Source organism: Leopardus geoffroyi, chromosome D4 (assembly GCF_018350155.1).
Source record: "Leopardus geoffroyi isolate Oge1 chromosome D4, O.geoffroyi_Oge1_pat1.0, whole genome shotgun sequence".
Taxonomy (NCBI): domain Eukaryota; kingdom Metazoa; phylum Chordata; class Mammalia; order Carnivora; family Felidae; genus Leopardus; species Leopardus geoffroyi.
In genome coordinates, this window is record NC_059342.1 from 86,228,353 (window position 1) to 86,246,540 (window position 18,188).

Genomic DNA, 18,188 nt, shown 5'->3' on the forward strand with positions numbered 1-18,188 from the left:
GCAGGTGCTGGTATTAGCCCCACTTTACAGGGAAAGAAGCGGCTTTCCTCCACACTGAGATTAAAACCCATTCTCTTCACTGAGCCCCTTCAGACCCTGTATGACGGGCCCACCTGCTTTCCAGCCTCCTCTCCTGTCCCCGTCGCTCTCAGCGATCAGCTCCTAAACCCCTCCTGGCCTCTCACCCCACTGTGGCAGGGCCTGTCCACGCAGACCTCTCCTCTTCCCTCGGTCTGAGCGACTCATCATCTCTCAGCCCACGTGTCCCTGAGAAGCCTCCCCGACCTCCCTGTCAAAGTAGATCTACCTTATCGGCCTCGGTCCTACACTGGCTGACTTCCCTGGGAGCATAAGGACAGTCCATAGTTACTAATCAAGTGTTTGCTGACTTGACTGAGTCACGGTCCTCTGAGGGCAGCACCCCAGCTAGCGCACTGCCTCCAACATGGAGGAGACCAGGAAATGAAGTGAGTGAGCAACCCCTGGGTGATGCCGTTGCATTTTCCGGAGGAGAAAGCTGAGGTCACTTGCCCAACGGCACACAGAGAACCGTTGTGGTGGGGAAGTAGTGATTGGCACCCCTTAGAAAGCCACGGTGAATACCTGGGTGGAGGATCTTTGGGGACTTTTTTTTAACGTGTACATTCTTATAGAATCGGTGCATCCTTGCCTTGTAACTTGCAGATACCTGACAATAACCCAGAGCCATCCTTTGGTTCATCAAATATTTATCTGCCACGTTATCTGTAATGGCTGCTTCACTTTCCATTGCGTCAATGTTTAATGAGTCCGTAGCCTGTCACCCTGTTGGCCTGGCTCGCCCCGCAATGCTGCATCCAGGAGGGAGCGTGGCCTGCTGGATCCAACAAGCCTGCGTTCTGGGCGGGCCACCGCCAGCTGCTAGCCTTGAGGCCCCGGGCAGATCCTGCCACCTTTACACATCTCAGCTTCGTTCCCCCAACACTCAGAGAACTAGAGCCTTGTCACTGCTGCCTCCCCCAGATCTCCAAACCTGCTAGTCCCCTTCTTCCTCCTTGCTTGATCACGGGTCCGTTGTTGGGCATTCTGTGGCCTGCATAAGGGACGGAACCTCAGCAAGCAGCGGCTCAAGGTCTGGCTTTGCTCTCTCCGGCACGTGACTTCATCAGTGTGAGCCTCAGTTTTCTCATCTCTCAAAGGGGATCCTGACAGTTTATGCTTTCCTCATGAGGCTGTCAGGAGGAGATAAAGGTGTGTGTGGTGCCCAGGTGATGCCTGGCCTAAAACAGGGGTAGACACTATTCGTATGTGGGTTCTCATGTCATTTGTCCCTATTTCTTAGGTATTGAACGTAGAAAGGAATCAACTGACATATCTGCCACGTTCCATTGGGAACCTGATCCAGCTCCAGACCCTCAACGTGAAAGGTAGGGGCCAGGAAGCCCTGTCTGTGTGATTCCCAGTCAGCTCTAGGCTGTCTTGGCCCGGCATCCACAGATCACTCCTCCTGGGAACCACTGAACATGAGGGCAGCCAGTCCTGGGGCGTCCCTTTAAGCTGGACTGACCCCTGTTGTCCCTAGAGGTAACTAGAGGCGGGGCATCTGCAGAGCTCCTGTGACCCTTCAGGGCCAGGGCCTTACAGCAAGGAGCGCAGACCGTCCTGGGCAGCCAGGCTCCCGGGACCTGGGCACTGGTATTTGTAATAACGAGAAGCGGTAGGAGTGGCAGCCTGGTGGGGGAGAGCATCCAGGAGCCGCAGTAACGCTTCTGACGGGGCCCGACGCACAGGGAAGACTGCTTTCACAGTCAGCGGTGCGGCGAGCCTCGCGAGTCCCTGACAGGGAGGTGTGCTCCCCAACCGAGGCTGAGAGCAGCGACTTGCTCAAGACCACCCCGTGTGTTAGCAACAGAGCCCAGAGTCACACACACCGTGCTTCCTCCCATGCCCTTGGCTCCTCATGTCCTCTGGTGGTCCTTAAGCACTTTCTGCACAAAACACCTCAGTTTACTCATTTTGTAACATACGAATGATATAATGACGCCGTGTTTATCAATCACTTACTATGGGGTGGGCACTGTGCTGAGGGCTGCATATGCATAGTTGCATTGAACCCTTTGATGTCCTTCGAGGCCAGATAGCATTATTATCCCCATTTTACAGATGAGAAAACTGGCCCAAGGAAGTACAATCCGTTTTCCAAAGGCGCTCAGCTAGTAAGTGGCAGAGTAAGAACTTGAACCCAGGTCACCGAAACTCAACCATGCTGCTCTTCCTCACAGAGCCTCAGGTCTCGGGACCCGGCACGTGCCCCGGGTTCAGAGTGAGGCACCCACTTCCCCTCAAGTCCTAGCAGGACTCGTGTCAGGCAGGAAGCTGGTGAAGGGGCTTGGGGGGGGGGGTCGAGCTGTGCCGTTGGGGTCTCTGCAGATAACAAGCTGAGGGAGCTTCCCGACACCGTGGGGGAACTTCGAAGCCTTCGTACCCTTGACATCAGTGAGAACGAGATTCAGAGGCTGCCACAGCTGCTGGCGCACGTTCGAACCCTGGAAGTAAGTGCGGAGCCGCTCTCACCTGGGGTCCTCTCTGGCCCGCCCACCTTCCCCTTCCCACATTCCCGAATGCCTGCCCTGGTCAGGGTGTGCTGGGCTCACAGGGATCTCCGGGCACGTCTCTAGGAGCTCACAGAGAGACCGATGTCGAACAGTTGTAATTAGGTGACTTCTGCTGCCGTGACGGAGGCAGGAGAGCACGCTCCTGGAGTGAAGACCCGAGGCTGAATCCTGCGGGAGGTGTGCTGTGAGCACTTTGTGGTGTTTGAGCCAGACCTTGTGAGAGGATTGGCTCTGGAGAAATAGACACGGAAAAGGGAGCACTCAGGTGCAGGGAACAGTACCAAGAACGCAGGAAGTGGAGAGCACAGGGCGTGTTGAGGGGAGAGGAGGGATCTGATGTGGTTGGAAGCTGCTGTGTCTGGAGGGTCCAGGTCTCGAAGAGCCCAGAGTGCTGTGACTGGAGAGCGGCCTTGCCTGGAGGTGTAGAAAGTAGATTTCATCAGAGCAGGGGGCAGGGGGCAGAGGGCAAGCTCTTCCTAGGTCACCGTATTAGTTTGCTGGGGCAGTCATAACAAAGTACCACAGGCTGGGTGTCTTGAACAAGACGTTTATTTTCTCACGGCTCTGAAGGCTGGAAGTCCAAGATCACTGTGTGGACAGGGGTGGTTGCTTCTGAGGCCTCTCTCCTTGGCTCGTAGACAGTCATCTTCTCCGTGTGTCCTCACATCACCTTCCCTCTCTATGTGGCTGTGTCCAAATTTCCTCTTTTTATGAGTACACCAGTCATATCAGATTAGGACCCAGCCTGGTGACTTCATTTTGAACTTGATTACCTCTTTAAAGACCTTCTATCCAAATGTATCGACATCCGAGGTACAGGGGGAGTAGGACTTCAACATACGTGTTTTCAGGGGGCACACAATCCAGGCCCTCACAGACACTGACACAAGGCAGCTCACGCAGGGAAGGTGGGCTCTTACAGTCGCAATGACCAGACAGCCTATGTTTATCTGGTGCTTACTAAAGCCGGGTGCTTAACCTGCATCAGTTCCCTGAATCCTCATGAAAATCCTGTGAAGCAAATACTACTGTGCCCTTTTGCCGATGAAAAAACTGAGGCATGGACAGTTTAAGGAGCTTGCCCAAGTCCACACAGCTAGTGATAGCAGAGACAGGATTGAGAGCCAGGCAGTCTGAATCGAGGGCCCGTGCTCTTCACCTCTGTGCAACTCAACCTTCTGGAACAGGGACTTATCCATCCATATGACACACAGTCTGGCCAACATCCCAGAATCCTCTGATGAGCCATCAGTGAATTACCTCTCAGATCAGATTGCTGAGCATCAGCCTCTGTATCAGAAATGGGCAGGTGAACGTGTAGACAGCAAAGGGAGGTGGCTAACGCCAGAGGCTGGTCCCTCCTGCCGTGACAGCTTGCCTGAGAAGGGACAGGGTGGTCAGCTCCTCTCCCCGGACCAGCTGGAGAGACAGGCCGAGACATGGTTATTCTCTGTGCTGTCCAGTAGAACTTTCTGCAGTTCTGATGGAAATGTTCAATGACTGTGCGGCCTAAATCGGTAGCCACATGTGGCTTTCGAGCACTGGAAGTGTGGCTAGTATGACCAAGGAGGTATGTATTTACTTGTGCTGAGTTTTAATTAGTTTACATTTTAATAAACTAAGTCACACGTGCTTGGTGGCCACCGCATTGGAGCACACAGCTCACAGCGGCACAGATTCTGAAGCCGTTGTAGAGGGAGTGCAGGGAGTGAAGCATTGCACATCCAGTCTTTACAGAAAGCTTTTGACCTTCTTGGTGGCACCTTGGGCAAACCCTTTTTCAGGATGAGACAGTAAGCGGCCCTTCTAGGTTAAGGCCAAGGTCTTTCTCACACGTTGTCTCATACTGCCCATCAGACGGCCTGTTGGCTGGGTGACGTGCCTGTTTACCTCTGAGGGGGCCGTGCCTCAGAGACATCAATTGCCCTGTTCGAGGGTGCACATCCAGAACAGGACGAGCTGGAGTCTAACACCAGGGCCGAGTGGCTGAGCGCAGCTAATGGAAACACTGTAAACTGTGTGTCCCGTGTGGCTGGTGCAACCGAGGGACCGAGCTTTAAATTCTCTTTCATTTTATTCAGTTAAAAAGTAAGCTTATGTGGCCAGGCATGGCTCATGGCCACCAAACTGGGTGGCATGGCCCCAGCGTCCACCACACTTTACTGTTGGTAACCAATATTACCCATGTGGGTTAGTTTTCTTTAGACTTTGCCCCCCCAAACCGGCAGTCAGGTGCTCTGCTCCAGAGCAGGCTCCCCACTGCAGTGCGTGTTCCTGGGCGCAAGGGCTGTGCTGGCCAGGGCTGGGGGAGACCGAGCTGCTTTTCCCACTCAGCAATGTCCTGTCTGGCCTGGCAGGCCTGTCTGTCCCAGGCACGGAGGGTACAGGCTCCTGACCCGGGCCTTAGGTAACTCATGCATGCACTGGGCACTCCGCGCTTGGCCCACAGTTGGGATCCAGGAGGCCTCTGCGGGATCCAGGAGGCCTCTGCGAAGAAGTGAGAGGGTAGCAGGAGGAGGGCTTGGGTAAGCAAACAAACAAAAACAACGGAAAACCTCACGGTTTTGAGTGTGATATATATTCCTCCAAATTGTTTTTGTAAATACACTAACGCGAGAGAATGTTGTTTTTTTTTTTTTTTTTTAACAAATACAGAATCTTATTTTCTGTGTATTCTTTACAAATACAGTTTCTTTTTTGTCCACTTATGTTTTTATACAAAAACATTAATCACGTGCTGACTGCACACCAGGCTCTGTTTTAGATGCTGGGGGCACAGCAGGAACAAGACGGGTGAGCCGCCCCTGCCGTGGGCAGAGGAGACCCTAAACACACACATTCATAACTAAATCAGGTGCTTTGTGGTTGTGTTGACCAGCGAAGTGGACAACACGTATAAAGAGGTTCCCCTTGTGTCTGCAGACTCTGAGCCTCGACGCCTCGTCCATGGTTTACCCCCCACAGGAGGTGTGCAGTGCTGGGACCCAGGCCATTCAGCAGTTCCTCTGCAAAGGTAAAACCAGGCAGGCAACCTGCCTCCTTCACTCAGTGAGTAAGCATGGTCCCAGAAACTGCCCTGTGCCAGCCCGGGCTCGGGGGAATAGCAGAGACCCAGGAGGCCACCGTCTCTGCCTGCTTGGAGCTCTTCAGATCTGGCAGGAGAAACAGGCAGAACAGATGGTCACACTAGGAAATGTAATTACCAGTTAGGCTACGTCCTCAGGGAAGGTCCTAGAAAGTGGCTCAGCTGAAACCTGAGGGTGATTAACACTTAGGAAGGAGAGAAGGCTGCTGCTGGCAGGAGGAGAGGCCCCTCGAAGGGCCTAGAGGCATGGGGGCAGTGGGAAGCATGCCGCAGGGGAAGCCGAGTGGCTGGGTGCCGACACAAAGAAAAATGGGGTAAAGCCGGAGAGGCCATCTGGGCCTCGTATCATGTAGGAGAGGGCTTTGAGCAGTTTGCTTTTTACAAAGTTCCCTCCAGCTGCAGGGAGGAGAAGGGAGTGGAGAAAGCAAGCGTGGAAGCCAGGGACAAGTTGGAGGTCATGGGGTCAACCAGGACAAAGGCCACAGCGGACTGGACTTGGAGGAGTGGCAGTGCGGTGAAAACCCAGGGCCACCGCTGATCCAGGTGCCCCGAGGGTGGGAGCGGTATATCCAGCCACCACCTGCCCGGCTGATATTCTTAATTAGGGGCTCCTGTCACCTGGGCAACTTCTAGAACATGGCTAAGACACATACATGCGGTCAGCTGTGGGTAACGAAGGTGCCGTTGCAAAGCCACCAGAAAAGAAAGCAAAGGTTTTTTTCAGTTAATGACTCTGGATCAATTGGATATCCATGTGGGAAAAAAGAACCTTAATTTCTTCCTTCAATAGGAGACAGGCAGCATTGACCTCGGAAGGCTGATAAATTAGATTTCAGTAACATCAAAAAGGCACCACTTATGGAAAGAAAGGGCAAGCCATAAAGTTGGGAAGCCACTTATAAACATTCATTAGGCTGTGCGTGAAGACTTTGTGCTCTTTTCTGCGTGTATGTGATATTTCAGTTAAAAAAAAAAAGAAAGAAAAAGTTTCACACCACACAACAGCTACTCAGGCCCCACATCTACCAGATTAGTGTTTGAGCAACAGGTGATTCTCATTTGCACCCTGGCCAGTGGCTGAGCTACACCATGTTCTTTTCTTTCTTTCTTCCTTCAAGTATAATTAACACAGCCTTACGTTAGCTTCAGGTGTACGATCTGCTGGCCTAATTCTCTACGGGACTCAGTGCTCATCCCGATAAGGGTGCTCTTAATCCCCTCCACCTGTTTCACCCATCTCCCCACCCAAACCCTTTATTTTCCTTAAAAAGATTTTTTAAATTATGCCATTTGTAGGTGTACAAAAGGCAAAGAATAAAGCAGTGAACATATGTATACCCACCACACAGCTTAAGAAATGATCTGTTTATTTAAACCGTGTAGTACGTATACATTATTACGTAAAGTTTTTGGGTTTGCTCTTTTAAAAATATTTTTTAAAAACCCACAAAAGGTATCATGCTGTTGTGATTCTGCTCTTTTCACTCAAGAATCGGTCTTGGACCTTTTCCTGCCTCATAATGGATGGATCTGCCTTTTTTTTTTTTTTAATGTTTATTTTTGAGAGAGAGAGTGCGCGCGCACGGGAGGGGCAGAGACAGAGGGGGACAGAAGACCCGAAGCGGGCTCTGCACTGACAGCAGAAAGCCGGACACAGGGCTCAAACTCACAAACCATGAGATCATGACCTGAGCTGAAGTCAGATACCTAAACGACTGAGCCACCCAGGTGCCCCCCCCCCTTTTTTTAAACGTTTATTTGATTTTTAAGAGCGAAAGAGCACAAGCAGGGGAGGGGCAGAGAGAGAATCCCAAGCAGGTTCCGTACCGATAGCAGTGAGCCTGACATCGGGACTCGAACTCACGAACTGCGAGATCATGACCTGAGGCGAAATCTGATGCTTAACCGACTGAGTCACCCAGGTGCCCCGGATCTGCCTTGTTTTAAAGAATATATAGTATTTCACGTGGTGGAGCCCCACAGCTTATGTAACCTTTCCCTGCTGGTGAGCATGAGGTGGTTTCCAGTCTCCCAGTGTCACGAACATTTTAACCCACCCCTCTGTGGCACCGTGGGAGTACTCCTCCAGGGCAGGCAGAGTGGGACTGGCAGGCAAAGGGGCAAGCACTGTGTGCTCCGCCAGCTTACATTCCCGTGAGAAGACCCTTTTTCCTTCCCACAAGTGACCCTCGGTGTCATTTCCACCAGCTTTGTCGGTTTGTTTATTCTGACAGATAAACAAGAAAGTCACGTTCTTGGTTATTTGAATATTGTTTCATGTATTTACTAGCCATTTTTAGTGTTTCTTTTCCCATTTATATTTGAAAAAGACAACCTTGGCCATATTAAAATCTAAAAGTTCTTTACCCCCAAAGGATCCTGTCATTAAAAAGACAGGTTACCATCCGGAAGAAGATTGCTACAATATATATTATAGGCCCAAGGTTATTAGCTACAATATGTAAAGAGCATAAATCGGTAAGAATGAGGCAAACAAAACAATAAGGCAAACAATCCACCCAAAAATGGGTAACGGGTATGAGCCCTGTCAAATTACACAGGAGAGGGGCGCCTGGGTGGCGCAGTCGGTTAAGCGTCCGACTTCAGCCAGGTCACGATCTCACGGTCCGTGAGTTCGAGCCCCACGTCAGGCTCTGGGCTGATGGCTCAGAGCCTGGAGCCTGTTTCCGATTCTGTGTCTCCCTCTCTCTCTGCCCCTCCCCCGTTCATGCTGTGTCTCTCTCTGTCCCAAAAATAAAAAAATAAAACGTTGAAAAAAAAAAATTACACAGGAGAAAAATACGCAGGGCCACAGAAGCAAGCGTCTTCCCAGGGTCTCACACCCAGCCTTCTCCACTAATCTCACGCTTTCTCATCACCCCATTCTCACATGGATGGTAAAGAGGCAGCTGGCGAGCCTATTTATTCACTCAGCTGCCGCTTACCGAGTGTTTGACGTTAGGAAGGGCGAGCAAGATGGAGGGCCCGGTCCGGTCCGGGGCAGGGGAGCCGTGGACCAGGCAGGCGGGACAGGATGCTGGGGAGGAAGGTGGGGGCTGACGGAGGGGACGACTCTGTCCCCTCCCTCCCGGTCAGCTTGTGCCGTCTCTTGCAGAGTCAGGGCTGGAATACTACCCTCCTTCTCAGTACTTGCTGCCAGTCCTGGAGCAAGATGGGGCCGACGCTTCCTGGGACAGCCCCGACGGCCCCACAGACAGATTCTCCAGGGAGGAGGCAGAATGGCAGGTAAGGTGTGTTTGCCTGCTGACGTGTGCTGTGGAGGGGAGGCCCTGGGCACTGGGGGGCTGTTCAGGGCTGTAGGCCCTGGATTTCTCCATCGAACTAGGATTCACCTCCACTCAGACCAACGTGCTTAGATGCTTTCAGGAGGCCTTCTACGCCGCCTCACCCACCACCGCCCCAAACAGGTTCCTCTCTGTTTCCCGAACTCCCCGGGACCTCTGAACTTGCAGTTCACCCCGTCTGGAATTCTCTCCACTCCCCTCTCGCTAACTCCATCTCATCCTTCAGTTCTGTCTAGACCCCATATCCTCTGAGAAGTCTCCCCCTCCCCCCACACCAGCCCAGGTCAGGTCTCCTGCCATGTGGTCTCGGTGCCCACACGTCTCCTTGGGAGCACCTCTACAGCTCTAAGTGAAGAGTCGTGTGGGAGATGGTTTAACGGCTGTCTCCCCTGCTGGATGAAGCTTTGTGAGAGTGGGGGGTCGTGTCTGGATTGTTCGTTGTCTCTCAGTGAGTGCTTCCTGCCTTGGTGCCCCTTGCTGTACGGGAAGCCTGTCCTGCTCTCCTGTTCTCCGTCTGAGGAGAAGCACGTGTGTCAGCACGGCAACAGGCTGGCCCTCCCTGGTCCCTGGGGGTGACCTACGTTTGGGACCGGCGTGGAAGAGGAAGCTTGGCCAGGGTTTACCACTTCAGCCAGGCATCACCTGACACTGGAACCAGACAGAGACCGCCTCTGGCCCCATCTGTGTTCCCACAGAGGGCTCAGAGCCCGGGGCGTCTGATGGCAGGCAGAGGAGGAACCAACTGCCTCAGGTTTGGCTTCTTATCTTCCAGTGACTTGTTATTAATCTCTGGTTCCCTGGTGACACCCTTCCCTGACGTACAGAGCCCACCGTGAATGCCTCGTGCTTTTGTCTGTCTGCTGGCAGCTCAATGAGAATTAGAGAGGGGGAGATTTCTACCTAAGGAAATGGTCAGTTTTTCCTCAAAATGTTTGCAGCGAACATTTTTTTTTTTTTTTAATTTTTTTTTTTTCGACGTTTATTTATTTTTGGGACAGAGAGAGACAGAGCATGAACGGGGGAGGGTCAGAGAGAGAGGGAGACACAGAATCGGAAACAGGCTCCAGGCTCTGAGCCATCAGCCCAGAGCCCGACGCGGGGCTCGAACTCACGGACCGCGAGATCGTGACCTGGCTGAAGTCGGACGCTTAACCGACTGCGCCACCCAGGCGCCCCAACAGCGAACATTTTTGATGCAGGATTAGCAGACTGAATATATTAAAGAACTCTTCCAAAGCAGTAAAGTGAAGCAGAAAACCATCCCAAGAGAAGAAAAGTGGGCCAGAGATATATCAACAGGTACTATACAGAATAAAACAGTACAGATGAGGGGCATCCAGCTGGCTCAGTGAGCAGAGCATGTGACCCTTGATCTCAAGGTCATGAGTTCAAGCCCCCCAGAGTTGGGCACAGAGCTTACTTAAAAAGAAGAAAGACTGTGTACATAGATGATCAGTAAATACGAAAAAATGCCCGACTTCCCTAGTAATCAGAGACCAGTAAATTAAAATACCGTTTCACCCTCAGATTGGCACAGATGTCACTTTGATAATTTCCTGGCCACAGTGTGGGGAAACCATGGCCTCATAAATTGCTCTTGGGAATGGAAACTGATATTCCCACTGTGGAAGATAACCTGATAATATAGGTCAAATAGCTCGTGATCCGGCAGCCCCACTCCTCAGTATGTATCCCCAGAGAGACCCTTGTGTAAAGAGACATTTACCAGAATGTTCATTGCAGCCTTATTTGCAGTAGTAAAATATTGGAAGCCCCCTAAATGTCTATCGGTGGGTAAAGGCTGAGCCACCTGTGTCCCATCCATACCATGAGCTAAATCTGTGCAGGCTCAGATCATAGGACACGTGGGTAAGTGGAAAGGACAAGTTGCAGAACATGATGGATATAGACTTCCCCTTTCGTGCTTGGGAGGTTCAAATACAGATCAGTAATAGCCATTAAAGGTGGGGTGCAATTTCGTGACAGAGGGACATGAGGGAATTTTGGGGAGTGGTGGGATTGTTCTAGATCTTGACTACAGTGATGGTTACATGACTGCATTGCTCAAGATGCCTAAAACTGCATACTAAAAAGAATGACCTTTATAGTATGTGAGTTATGCCTTCATCAAAACACGGATTTATATATGAAAACACAGACAAATCTTCTATATTTTCCAAAGGCACAAATTCTGTGTAAGTAGATTCGTGGACTTGGGTCTGATAATGGTAGTTACATGGCAGGGGGCAGGAGGGAACCAGGATCAGGCTGGGGAATGGTCAGGGAATGCTTAAATGCTGTGTTTTAGTTTTTTATAAGGAAAATGTATTCCGATAATAGCTGTATAATTTTTTATAAAGTTTTTAATGTTTATTTTTGAGAGCAAGCGCTTTTATGCCCACCCACCAGTGAGCAGGGGAGGGGCAGAGAGAGAGGGAGACTGAGGATCCAGAGCAGGCTCTATGCTGACAGCAGAGAACCCGATGCCGGGCTCAAACTCCCAAACCGTGATATTATTTATACTTGAGCTGAAGTTGGAACACTTAATTGACTGAGCCACCCAGGTCCCTGCCCTGTGTGTATTTATTTTTGAGAGAGAGATTTGGATGCAGGGCTCGAACTCCTGAGCCACAAGATCATGACCTTGTGGCTTAACCAAAGCCAAAGTCAGATGCTTAACCGACTGAGCCACCCAGATGCCCCAGATACTATCTGTATAATTAAAAATTAATTTAAAAATTTTTTTTCCTACCTCAGCATGGGACAAATCTGATTTCCTTATAGTGTGTTGCTTTTATGGCTCTAATAGAGACTGATCCTGGCCTCCAAGCTGGATAACTAAGTACAAGGCCAGTTAAAAAATTGTGTGTGTGTGTGTGTATGTATGTTGTTTCAGTACAAGAATAGTTCACGCTCCTTGTTACAAGTCTGAACAATACAGATATACATAAACCACATGAATGTCACCCCTTCTCCTGAGGTCATCATCACAAACTGACTTCCATCTCAAAACTCAGAGTTGAATTTTGTTGCCGCTCTGACCTGAACAGAATCCTGCTGCACACAGTGAAACATGGCAGACTTCTTTCTGGGTAGCTCCCCACATTCGCCCCCTTATTTGACAGTTGTGTGGTCCATTGCACGGATGTACCGTGACTTAAGTAACCACCTGTTGGGCACCTGAGTTATTGCCAATGTTTCACTCTTTAGAACAGTTGCACAAGGGGGTGCCTGGGTGGCTCAGTTGGTTAAGTGTCCGGCTTCGGCCCAGGTCATGACGGTTCGTGTGTTTGAAACCCACATCAGGCTTGCTGCTGTGAACGTGGAACCTGCTTTGGATCCTCTGTACTCCTCTCTCTCTCTCTGCCCCTCCCGTGCCTGCTCAAGCACTCTTCTTTCTGTCTCAAAAATAAACATTACAGTTGTTTTTCTAACATCTTAACAAAAAGTTCTACAGGAACTAGCACACGTACCTTTGTGCGTTTCCAAGTATTTTGGTGGGCTACAGCTTTGGGGCACTGCGGGCGTGCTATATGGACAGGGAGCCACGTATCTTACTTCTTGGTCTCCCTTCTCAGTCCTGTACCCCCAGAACTGTCCTGAAGAGCTTCCCACAGTGTGCCGAACCAGGTGGTTCTCAGCCCTGGTGTCCACTAGAACCATCTGGGACCCTTTATCAGACTACCCTACCCCCTCATTCCCACCCGCCCCACCATTCTGATGCAGCGCCTCGGGGGGCTCTCAAGAGTCTGAATGGGGTCTCGCCCGGCAATTCTGGCCATATGCTGGGGAACCCCACTGCTGTCTACCTCCTCTTCACCACTGTCTTTTTTTTTCTCCCCAGAATAGGTTCTCAGACTATGAGAAGAGGAAGGTAAGAAAAATTTCCTTTTCTCCTCGGTCACTTTTGTTTTTATCAAAGATCTCAATTATTAGAAAAGATTGGAGGGAGCAAGTTCTTCCTGCCTCTAAATTAGAGGGTAAACTAAAGTTTTCCTCTTATACACATGGCCTCACCACATGCTTACGCAGCCTCAGTGGGTGACCAGGTATCTCGCCTTCGCAGATGAGAAGCTTGAGGCTCAGAGACCCCCGACTCTAAACCACTAGTCTCTGCCAGGGACCAGCCTGTTTTATTACAGTTGGGCCCTGGGCAGGCAGGTGGGGGGGGGGGGCCCAGGAAGGGGAGTTATTACTCAGCTTTAAGACTTAACAGCCTGCACAATTCAGAGGTGAAGGGTAGATTCCCCCTGCTCCCATGTGCAAATGTCCACGGAGCCTAGCCAACCATCACCGGGATCTACATTCTTGTAGGAACAGAAGATGCTGGAGAAACTCGAGTTTGAACGGCGCCTGGAACTCGGGCAGCGAGAACATGCCCAGCTCCTTCAGCAGAGCAGCAATCAGAAGGACGAGATCCTTCAGACAGTCAAGGAGGTCCGTGAGCGGCCACGTGGGGTCAGGCTTGCCTGTGCACTCCCTACCAGGGGGGGCCCTCTGCTGTGGGGAGGCGGTGGCGGTAAGCCCCCTCGCTGGATCTTCCCGGACCTGGGGGCCCTTACGGTTCACCTAGCCCAGCTTCCTTGTGTGTACGGACACCCCGAGGCCTAGCAAGGGGAAGACCTGGTCCAAGATCAAACAGGAAGTCCGGGCAGGGCAGGGCAGGGATGAGAAACCTGTGCAGGGATCCTTGGTGTTAGCTCAGGATGGCCACCTGTCCCGCTGCAGGAGCAGTCCCGGCTGGAGCAGGGCCTAAGTGAGCATCAGCGCTACCTGGATGCAGAGCGTCAGCGGCTGCAGGAGCAGCTGAAGCAAACGGAGCAGAACATCGCCAACCGGATCCAGAAACTCCTGCAGGAGAATCAGAGGTCAGGCCCCCAGTTCGCAAACCCAGAGACCTTCCCCCCCTGTGGTACCCTTTGAAGAGCCCAGGGCAGGGGTCCATTTCTCCCCTGTAGCCTTCACTCCTGCCCCAAGGTTTTCGTTGTTCGGGTCCAATCTTGGTGCTTCAATTTGCACCAACCCAAAGAGAAAAGCATCTAATCTGGGCATGACCTGGTCTGTGTTTTGTCATGGGACCCACGCCCCCCAGGTTTCCCATCTATGAAATGAGTGGGTTTAATAGGAGAGTTGAGGTCACATCCTGCTCCAATATTTCGGGTTCCAAGTAACATGTTGCCTTGAGGTCAGCCATTCTACCCACAGTGAGATTTGCCTTAACAAATGCTCTCCAAGGTAGGGGCTGCTGGGAGCAGGTCTTGGTGGGGCTTGAGGGAGAGGGAGCCAGATAGAGCTGTCAAAGAAGCCTGAGAGAGTCCAGTTGGGGTCCCTTGTGGAAAGCCTCCTGAAACAGGTGTGCCACATCCCCTGTTGCTCCCAGGCTTCCGTTTGCTTTTTCCTTACGGGGCCATCACACAGCAGTCACGTGGGGCCCGAGCGAGCGTGCCGCACAGCATGCTCTCCTTTCCAGGGTGTCCCGGGAAGCTACCATTTGTTGGATGCTGCTCCGTGCCAAACACTTTGTGTATGTTCTCTTAGTCACTCTTTACGAATACTCCATGAAGCCTTCTTATTATGATCCCCTTTTACAGATGAGGAACTGGGGCTTGGCGGGGCTGAGGAACTGGCCCAAGGGCACAGAGCCCCAAGTTCCAGGGCTGAGGGGCCTGGGCCAGTTACTAAGCCCGCTCTGCACAGCCAGTGCAGCGAAGGGGAGAACGGTTCTGTTGCAAACAGGCCTGCAGGTGACTACTGCAGGGACCCTTTATGGTTGTCTCCACAGGCAGAAGAAAAGTTCTGAGATCTTGAAGTCGCTGGAAAATGAAAGGTTAGTGTTTCACTCTAGCCCTTTCTTGGCGTTGCCTTGTGGTGGAGGCAGTGGTCTGGGGAGATAACGTCTTGTGATTCTCAAGGATTGTGCCAGAAAGTTTTCCTAAAGCTGTAAGGAGATTCACCTTCTTAGGGAATATTGGGTTAAAAATAAATCACTGCCTGCAAATTGAACACACATGTACGTTCCTGAGAAAAATTGAGACACAAATAAAAATATGTGTAATGTCCAACTATATTGCTAGTGTAAAAAAAAAATTAGAGGGGCACCTGGGTGGCTCAGTTGGTTGAACGTCCGACTTCAGCTCTGGTCATAATCTCATGGTTTGTGAGACTGAGCCCGAGTTGGGCTCTGTGCTGACAGCTAAGAGCCTGGAGCCGGCTTTGGATTCTGTGTCTCCTCTCTCTACCCCTCCCTTGCTCACGCTGTCTCTCAAAAATAAACAAACATTAAAAATTTTTAAATTAGAGAAAAATCCATTTCTTATTAAGGGAAACACAATCCATTATGGAGTAGAAAACCGGGAGCTATAGTTAACTAAGGCGGAACAGTGTACAATTTCTTCATGACGTGGCACGTATCTGTGCTCGGAAAGCAAAAGGACCCACCCTGAGTGGTTTACCAGAAATTAGAGGTGGTGATCTTTGGGTTTTTTCCTTCGTGTTTTCCCCGTTCGTTGAGATGCACAGCTTCAGTAATTAGGAAAGATGGTAGCTGAGAGGAACGAGCCCCCCATTCTTCTTTCCCCATACCCTGTGTCTTGCCTTCTTGCCCCCCTCCCCGCCAGGATTAACTGGAATCCCCCCTGGTTCCCTGGAATCCCAAAATAGCAACGTGGACTTAGCTGCAGTCCTTGTGTCTGCCTTTGAGGCCCCTGGCTGCTTGGGAAGAATTCCCACAGGGAGTTCCCATGGGGTTGCAGGGTAGCCCCTTCACCTGTCCAATGCAGCTTGACCCGGGTGGTCAAGGCCAAGCTGGGTTGTGGCCGATTGGTTTATTTGGCTCGTGCTTACCAAGTGCCCTCTCTGCGTTGGGCCCTGTGGGCTCTGCTGCAGGCCCAGCAGCACCAGATGTGGCCTTCCCTTGAGCAGCCTGTGGTCCTGGGCAAGAGGCCTAGGTGATTACATGCTTCTTCCAACAAAATGCGACCCAACAGAGACTTTAGAAGATGTTCCTTCCAGGCCACCATTCCTAGTTTACTCTGGGGGAACGATGTACACACATGCAACATGCATGTACGTCCATACTTTTTCATTTCTGTTTACTAGATCATGGATGGATTTCAATGCCAAAAGCCTTATTTGTAATAGCTGTAGAATATTCTGCAATATGATTAAATCCTAATTTAATTAGTCCTCTGTGGACGTTTAAGTTTCCAGTTTTTCATAATTATAAGCAGTCTTAGAGTGAACATCTCCTAAATATCCCCCTATGCATTTATGTGCATATATTTTTGTAGGAAATATTCAAAGGACTTCTTGGTAGGTCTTGCCAGATTACCTTCCAGAAGATATTTTGCCAGTTTATACTCCTCTCAGCAGGACATGAACGTGCCCTTTTTACCACCTTCGCTGCTGCTGCTGCTGCTGGTGGGTGGTCCTCAGTTTTCCTAATCTCCCAATCTGGTAGGTGAAAAGATCTTTAGTTATCAGGTATCTCTTTCCATATGTTTATTGGTCCCCTGCATTTAAGCATCTGTGAAGTGGCCGTCTGTGTCCTTTGCCCACTTTTCTAAGGGAATGTTGAGCTTTTTATGCAAGATACTCTGTGTACAAGGCTGGCGGTAACTGGGTTCCCCTGGAAGTGCGAGATGCCAGCAGGAGCATGCCTAGGCTGGCACATCGAAGAGGACTTCCCGGAGAAGGTGGCGTTCATCTGCTGGGATTCCCCGTTGAAAATGTTACATCTGCTGAACAAAAATGGATGGAGTTTGTTTGTTTGTTTCTAGGATAAGGATGGAACAGTTGATGTCCATCACTCAGGAGGAGACCGAGAACCTGCGGAGGCGTGAGATTGCCTGTGAGTCTCGGGTGGGAGGTACGGGGTCCTGGGAGCAGGGCTTGTCTGACTGGGGGCAGAGGGTGGACTGCCTTCTCTCTGTACGTATGGCAGGCGCTGAGTGTGTGTCCTTGAGGGAGGCTGCAAAGTCCAGACATGGAGTGTGGGCCCTGGTGTCAGGCCAACGCAGGAACAAGCCTGTGACCTCAGGGGCACTACTGGTCCCTAACTGTTCTGAGCCTCTGTGTTCTTCCCTAATTTAACTGGGGAGGATGACTGTTACCGCCCCCTAGTGTCCTTCTGAAGGTCAGATGAGCCAATACCTGTCACTAAGTGAACATCCCACTGAGGCTGTAGGGTTTCTGTTGTCAAGAGCTGTGGTCGGCCCCACTTGGGCTCCTGGCAGCTGCCCGTCCTGCCATTCCCAGGAGGTGGTCCTGGGGCACCACACTGTCCATACTTAATGAGGGGGGCCTTCCGGTCTGATCCTGAGAGCTCAGAAGATCAAGCCACGTGCCAAGGAAGGCCAGGAGTCAGTTCCTCCTTTTTTAAAATGACTCTCTTTGGACGGCGCCATCCTCCTGAGCCTGGATACTAGAGCAGAATGCTGCACACAGGCCCTGAGCCGGGCGCTGTCCACACACCACCTCCCCTCACTACCTCCTGCTGGGGTGTCCTTACCGTCCCTGTTGTAAATTATCCACCACCTAGAAAAAAGAAAACTTGTGTTTGCATCTCCAGAAGATATTTGTCAGTAAATAGATTGGGAATAGTATCGGTGTTGGGAACTTTTGTTCTCACCTTTCAAACTTCCCTCCCTGTTGCTTAGCTTCTTATAAATGAGCATTTTTGTTGTTAAGTGTTTATTTTTAAGAAAGAGAACATGGGGCAGGGCAGAGAGAGAGAGACACACCCAGAATCTGAAGCAGGCTCCAGGCTCCGAGCTGTCAGCACAGAGCCCAATGGGGCTCAAACTCACGAACCCTGAGATCATGACTTGAACCAAAGTCAGACGCTCAACCGACTGAGCCACCCAGACACCCTAAGCATGTAGTTTTTTTAAGTTTATTTATTTATTTAGAGAGCATGCACACAGGGGAGGGACAGAGAGAGAGAGAGAGAGAGAGAGAGAGAGAATCCCAAGCAGGCTCCGTCCACACTGTCAGTGCAGAGCCCAACACAGGGCTCTGTCCCACAAACTGACATCATGACTTGAGCTTAAATCAAGAGTTGGACGCTTATGGGGCGCCTGGGTGGCGCAGTCGGTTAAGCGTCCGACTTCAGCCAGGTCACGATCTCGCGGTCCGGGAGTTCGAGCCCCGCGTCAGGCTCTGGGCTGATGGCTCAGAGCCTGGAGCCTGTTTCCGATTCTGTGT

The 18,188-nt window shown here is 51.1% G+C and overlaps 1 protein-coding gene across 4 annotated transcripts in view; it reads left to right on the forward strand.

Annotated features, from left to right (window-relative positions):
- LRSAM1 (leucine rich repeat and sterile alpha motif containing 1) overlaps positions 1-18,188 on the forward strand; it is a 39,922-nt gene that overhangs the window by 6,223 nt on the left and 15,511 nt on the right. For all 4 annotated transcript variants that reach the window (XR_006710026.1, XM_045468424.1, XM_045468423.1 and 1 more), the window contains 9 exons: positions 1,322-1,406; positions 2,410-2,531; positions 5,517-5,607; positions 8,795-8,925; positions 12,829-12,858; positions 13,299-13,421; positions 13,713-13,852; positions 14,767-14,811; positions 16,763-16,833. Coding sequence is in view for 3 of the 4 variants with exons in the window: in XM_045468424.1 (XP_045324380.1) it covers positions 1,322-1,406; positions 2,410-2,531; positions 5,517-5,607; positions 8,795-8,925; positions 12,829-12,858; positions 13,299-13,421; positions 13,713-13,852; positions 14,767-14,811; positions 16,763-16,833 (838 nt within the window). In the remaining variant the exon portion in view is untranslated. The remainder of the gene's footprint in view (positions 1-1,321; positions 1,407-2,409; positions 2,532-5,516; positions 5,608-8,794; positions 8,926-12,828; positions 12,859-13,298; positions 13,422-13,712; positions 13,853-14,766; positions 14,812-16,762; positions 16,834-18,188) is intronic.